The following is a 6,277-nucleotide window of genomic DNA, read 5'->3' as shown; positions in this document are numbered from 1 at the left end:
CAGGGTGACAACTTTCAGAGAGCTCAGGGCATGCTCGAGCTGCCTGGGGGGAGGCCGCAGGAGGGAACTTGACTGGACTCTGAGATGCTGGGATCCCACTTAATGACTCTGACACAGTCTGCACAGGGGCCCTGGCCAGGGGAAGAGGGACAGGGACATGTGAGACTAGGCAGGAAGGCAAGGGACAAAACCACAGCACCCTTGCACGGCCACATGAGGAGCCTGGAGCCAGCGCTGGGAGAGATGGGGGCAAACTGCCCAGAGGACACTGCTTGCTGGAGAAAGGGCCAGGTGGGGCTGGGGACAAGGTCAGGCCCTGTCAGCAAGATCTTCCCCAGCTGTGCCCTGGCCTTGCTGCTTAAGCCTGGCAAACCCTGGTCCTAGAGGCCCTCGGGAGTTCCATTTGTGCTGGGGCTGGTTAGACAGAGGAGTGACTCAGGAAGCTGTGCACGTGGGAGAGCAGAGGGGTGGCCTGGGGTCAGGCAGAGGAGGCTGGTGGCCAGGCTGGGACCCTGGGTGCAGAGACGTGATTAGTTGATGGCTCTGAAGGTGAGGAGGGGGAACGTGCTGGGCCTCAATATGAAGCTGTAGACCATCTTTATATCCTCTTGGGTTAGTGTCTCCACCTGAAGGTGTTTCAGCACCTAGGACAGAAGCCGGGTTTCCATCTGGCCTGGTCCACAGCCCATGGACGTGGTGCAGCCTCCTCAGACCCTCAAAGTTGCAGGGATTATGCTGAAGGGGGAACAGCAGCCTGGGCCCCAACCTGTTTCATTCCTGACCAGCTCCACCTTACAGCCCAGGCCCAGAATTCATCCAGCCCAGTTATTGCCCAAGCCCCATTATCCTGTACAGGCTCCACCCAACTTCCCCAGTTCCCACCTGACCCTGTTTAGCAGCAGCCTCACTCAGATGGTATGCGCCTCACCATACCAACTCCTGCCCAGGACCTACACAGCCTCAACCTGGCCCAGGTTCTCCCAGTACCCGCTCTGCCCAGTCCAGGAAACATGCAGGCCACTCCCACTCTGCCGAGGCCAGTCTCACATTGCTCAAGCCCCGCCCATGCTGCCCAGACCCCGCCCAGGCCCCTCCCCAGCCCGGGCCTGCTCACATGGTGCAGCAGCAGCAGCATCTCTGCCTCTGCCAGGCGCCGCCCGAGGCACTGGCGCATGCCAAAGCCAAAGGGCAAGTGGTAGAAGTTCCTGCCAGAGCCCCTGATGTCTAGCCATCGCTGGGGGTTATAGCGCTCCGGCCTCGGGAACAAGGCGGGGTTGCGACCCAGAGAGTAGAGGAACACGCGCACCAATGTCTGCGGACGGTGCAGAGCGGGGATCAGGGAATGATTGGGGACGGAGGTTCTCAGCTGGAGGGGTGTGGGGCTCACTCACCCCAGCTGGGATGTGGTAGTTCTGAAGCACCAAGTCTGAGCTCGCCACTCGCTCCAAAAACAGACCCACAGGGTAGAGCCTGGAGGTGGGGGCATCCATAGAAAGGGTCCTCAGCTGGACGGGGCTTCACGTGCCCTCTGCACCCTTCCTAACCAAGACCCCACAGAAGTCCCAGATCCATGGGAAGCCCAGGTCGTGAGGAAGTGCTTCCTTGCACCTGCTGAGCCTGGCCACACCTCCCCTAACTTGAGCAGCCCCAAGCCCAGAGGGACATGCCCCATGTTAATCCCCAGGGCGTTGAAGAGGGATTCCAGAGGAAGAAGAGCTCCCTGTCCTAGAGGGGGAGGAAGATCAGGTGCAGGGGAATGGGCTGCTGGGTGACGCTGCTTATCAGCCCCAGATTCTGTCTGCCACCACCCAGTGGGGGCTGCTCTCCAGCAGGGGGCCAGGGCCACAGAGAGGGCTCAGCCAGCACCCACCTCAAGGTCTCCTTGAGGGCCGCCCGCAGCAAGGGCAGCTCGGTGGTTGCCTTCTGGGGATGTTCACTGATGCTGGCTGCAGCGGCCAGGCTCTCCTGGCGCAGGGCCTGCTGCACGTCGGGGTTCCGAGCCAGCTCAAAGAGCGTCATCAGCAAGGGAAACACCGTCTGCAGAAGCCATGGCTGCAGGATCAGACCTTGCACAGGAGGACTCAGCCCCCGGGACACCCCTCCCAGGACAACCTCCCTCTAAGGGGTGGAGACATGCATGCCCTGAGCATGACAGAGCCCTGGGACCCCGGATCTGAAACCTTGATAACCACTTGGGCCAGATTCCCTGACTTCTTGAGGGAAAGGTGACCCCCTTCTCCACCAAGGCCCAGGTCCCCTGCAGCCTCTTCAGGGTGGGTTCTCACAGCCACCATTAGGGCAGGGGGGCCAAACTTCAGCATCATCCAGGGAGTTCTGGAGCCCCAGCTCCCTCTGCTTCCTTTGGGTTCTCCCCACCGTGCACCCACAGGCCCCTCTGCACTGACTGGAGCCTGTGCTGCTGTCTTCCCCACAACCCTGCCCTCCCATGCGTCTACATTTCTGGCCTGAGGTGACCGGGCACACTGGGAAGGGTGCCCAGTGGAGTCCTACAGCTGCCTCTCAACCCTCCTTCTCCTTGTACACCTGGAGCTTTCCAGTGGGGACTGAGATGCTGTGTGTCCAGGGCCTCATCCAACTTTCTTCCAGCCTGGAGCACGGTTCCCCACACAGGTAACTGCAAACTCTGTCTCATGTGAGGGGTAGCTCACATTTCCCCTCCCCTGCAAATCTCATCCCTTAACAAAGGAAAGGGAAGGCTGAGGGCAACAGAAATGTGGGGCCTGTAGCCTGGGGATGGGGCATGTGGGTGCCGTGTGGCATTGGCAGGCCCTGCCTGGGAGGCAGGTTTGGCATCACCCTCTCTGGGTGGGGCTGGTTGCCAGCCTGACCGTGTCCACGCTCCCTGCAGTGAGTTCCATAGAGTTGGCCTTGATGGCTTCTAGCGACAGTTCCGCATTCAACAGGAGCTCCGCCACGATGCCTGTGTAGTGTTGAGGGCGGTTGAAGGCCAGTTCCTGATAGATTTTCTGGATACAGTTGTCGCCTGTGAGGGGAGCAGGAGGCACCCCTCAGACCTTGGTGCTGGGAAGTGTCCTTCAGTGTCCTCCTCCTGCCCAGCCTGCCCCGACACCCAAGTCTCCCTGCTCTCATCCCAAATTCTCCAGATCAGCCCAGCCCAGCCCCAGCCTCAACACCAACCTCCCTGGCAGGACGGTGAGGAATCCCCGGCCCCTCCCTGTGGTCTGCATTCCCCGCTGGGCGGTGGAGAGGGAGAAATTGGGCCCCTGTGGTGTCCCTTCCCCATAGCACTGCCCGGGTCCCTGGCCTCACCGTACTGGAAGATGCAGTCCCAGGCCTCAAAGTGCTCCTTCCACACCTTGGGGCTGGTCCAGCGAGACAGGCTCCTGGGCATGAACATGAGCTGGACGGTGGATTTGAACATGACCTCCAGGGCATGGAGGAAGTTCAGGCTGGCAGAGCTGGGGCTGTAGCCAACCAGGCCCAGCCGCTCTCCAAAAAGAGCTAAGTTGCTGGCTGCGGGGAGGGTGCACTGCTGAGCACAAGGCAGCCCCGGGCCTCCTGGCTGCCTCCCCCCACTCCCTCCAGTCCCCCATCCCCGTCCCTGGCCACTCCAGGGTCTCTGAGGCTGGACCTTCCCGCCTGACCCACACCTTCTATGGTGTAGTGGAAGATGCTGGGCTGGACGTCCAGGGTCAGGCTCCCCCGGGCGTTCTGCAGCACCTTCTTCCTGAGGGCCTGGGAGAAGTCCCTGGCCACCGCATCCACCATCGGGAGGAACCTCTGCACGGCCTTGGGCGACAGCACATCTGGGTTCAGCCGCAATCGGTTGAAGCGCCATTCAGGCCCATTCCTACAGAGGCCAGGGCAGAGCTTGTGAGGCCGCCCCACCAAGACACAGGCCCTGACCCGTATCCCATCCTCCTTGTCCCCAAGGGGAATCGGCCTGCAGGGAGCTGACTGGGGGCCCTGGTGGAAGCTGCCTGTTTGTGTTCGAGCTGCAGCCTTTTCTCAGAGTGGCCTCCAGGTGCTGGGCAAAGGCCACTCAGGTCTAAGCAGGGATGAGACAGTAGCTTCTGCCCGCAGGTGCTGACAGGGTAACTGAGGTCATTCCCGGGACCTGGTGCCCCAAGTCTGGTACCACCTCACCCATGCAGGCCCTCCCTGTAGTGGCGGGGAGGGCTTTTCTCCAAGAAAGGAGGTGACCCCTGTTGTCAAGCTTTCCCCACCTCACCCACAGTGTCCTGAGGGGAGAGCCCCTGGCTGCCCTCTCCTCCCCGCCCTTCCCTGCCCTGGGCACAGTGCCTCTGGGGCAGCAGCCTCTGCCTGTCTCTGTGAAGCATCTGTATCTTCTGCAGGACAGAAACCAAGCTGTGTGCCTCATGCCATCCTCACCCACAGCCCAGAGTGCGTGGGGGCTCCATGGATGCCCCCAGGGAATGGTGGGCAGGAATTTCCCCTCAGCCACATTCCTGCAAACCTCCTTTATTTATGTCCAGCTGGCTGCTATCAGCTGTTGACAGTGATGACAGGCAGAAGATGCACATGCACACGTGTGCCCATGCAACACCTCACCACCATGTGTGAAGAGACACATGTACACGTGTGCACAGACACTACACCCATGCTGGCACCTGCACATGCACACACAGAGACACTCGTGCACACACCACACATCATACATGGACACACACATACACATCTACACACACATGCACACACAACACGTGCAAATGCAGGTACAGAGAAACACACAGCATGTGCACAGATGCAAGACACACACACACAGATGCGCTCCCCTTCCTTCTGTTATGCGCACCCAGCCTCCTGCACCTGCCTTCCTGCCTCCTGACTCCCTCCCAGGTATCGTCTGTAGGCCAGCCTCAGTGAAGGCCCCCACCCTTGGATGCCCTTTTACCTAAACCCTGCTATTCCCAAGAGCGGTCTCCTCCTGCCATGGAGTGAGGGCTCTTGCCACTGTGACATTCTCGTCCAGTCCTTCCCCCGTCCTAATGACAACATCCCTGCAGGTGACTGATTCCAAGCATCAGCCTCTCCCTGCCCACCTGACCAGGCGCCACCCTCTCCACGGGCCAGGAAACATCCTCCCCAGTGCCATCAACCGCCCCACCTTGCGCCTTGCTTCTGAGAACAACGGAGCCACCAGCCACCTGCGTCCCCACCTGCCTCCTGCCCCGGACTGTCCCCATCAGGAAGGTTTGCCAGGACTGCAGGGACCCTGAGCACCCCGAGGGAGGCTGCGGCCCCGGCGAACACCAGGCTCAGCACTCACAGCCTGTGACCTGGGCCAATGGGAGTCCTCTTCTCAGGGCCTCAGTTTTCTGACCTGTGGGAAGGAGAGTCCCCAGACCGCAAGAGAAAGCAGCCGCCGAGGTCGGTGCAGAGCGGGTTCTCGCTACACAGAAGGGCTCATTGTTCTGTGTCTTCGCCTCTGCAGAGGTGCCCATACCCATTTCTCCGTCACTGCCCGGCTTCTCCAACCCACAGGGCAGACACAACCCCACAGGATGGCCGTCCTCTGGGCCCAGTGCTCACCCTCACTGCCCACCACAGGGGCCCAGGGCAGATGTGCTTTCGGGTCCTGCCTCTCTCGCCTCCCCCCTACACACACGCTGCCCACCCTGCTCCCAGCTCTCAGCTCCCAGCTCGCCGCTTACAGCAAGAACACGCCACATTTGTGCCCACGATGCTGTCTGTAGGCCACCCAGGGCTCCAGGCTCATCCTGCGGGGATGCAGGCTGTCCACCTGCTGCAGCTTCTCCACGTCCTCCGGCAGCATCACACACACCATGCCTGCTCCTCCCAAGTCGAACCTGTGGGGCCAAGCACGAGGCCCTGCTGGACGGGGTCCTGTCCCCCCTGGCCCCACCCTGCAGTCCTAATCCAAAGTGTCTCCTGTCCACCCTCCCCGCTCCTGAATTAGCAGCTTCACAGCTGAAGCCCTCCTGCTGCCTCCCTGGAACCTCTCAACTTCAGTGCCTCTGAGTCCTGCCCTCTCTGCAGCGAGCTGGGGTTTGCTCTGTACTATCCCCTGCCCTGGCAGCACCACAGACCAGCACGTGCTGCACTCCCTCCCCATCCTCCAAAGGATGCAGAGTGCCGGGACCTGCTGGGAATGGCAGTGCTGTGTGCCTGGCAGGGTCCTGGACAGCAGGGGCAGGGCTCTGGGTGTTCCCAGTGAGGACCAGTGAGGGCTTTACCTGAAAATGGGCCCCAGTTCCTGGAAGGTCTGGTGCATCTCCAGGTGCAGGTGCTCATAACCCTGCTCCCTCCAGAT

General features: G+C 61.1%; 1 protein-coding gene across 1 annotated transcript; it reads right to left on the bottom strand.

Annotated features, from left to right (window-relative positions):
* Window positions 1-78: 78 nt before the first annotated feature.
* Window positions 79-6,271, bottom strand: LOC116465197 (cytochrome P450 11B1, mitochondrial; the record flags this gene model as incomplete). The annotated part of the gene is made up of 9 exons (XM_032148364.2): window positions 79-644; window positions 1,115-1,312; window positions 1,392-1,470; window positions 1,871-2,037; window positions 2,850-3,004; window positions 3,292-3,495; window positions 3,633-3,832; window positions 5,658-5,813; window positions 6,201-6,271. Coding segments are annotated over 9 exons (1,344 nt in total), but the record flags the coding sequence as incomplete, so codon positions are not given.
* Between the last annotated feature and the right edge of the window lie 6 nt (window positions 6,272-6,277).

The sequence above is a fragment of the Hylobates moloch genome, unplaced genomic scaffold (genome assembly GCF_009828535.3).
Source record: "Hylobates moloch isolate HMO894 unplaced genomic scaffold, HMol_V3 SCAFFOLD_3730, whole genome shotgun sequence".
Taxonomy (NCBI): Eukaryota; Metazoa; Chordata; class Mammalia; order Primates; family Hylobatidae; genus Hylobates; species Hylobates moloch.
The sequence above is the reverse complement of the archived record's forward strand: the minus strand, read 5'-3'. Positions and strand labels throughout refer to the sequence as shown.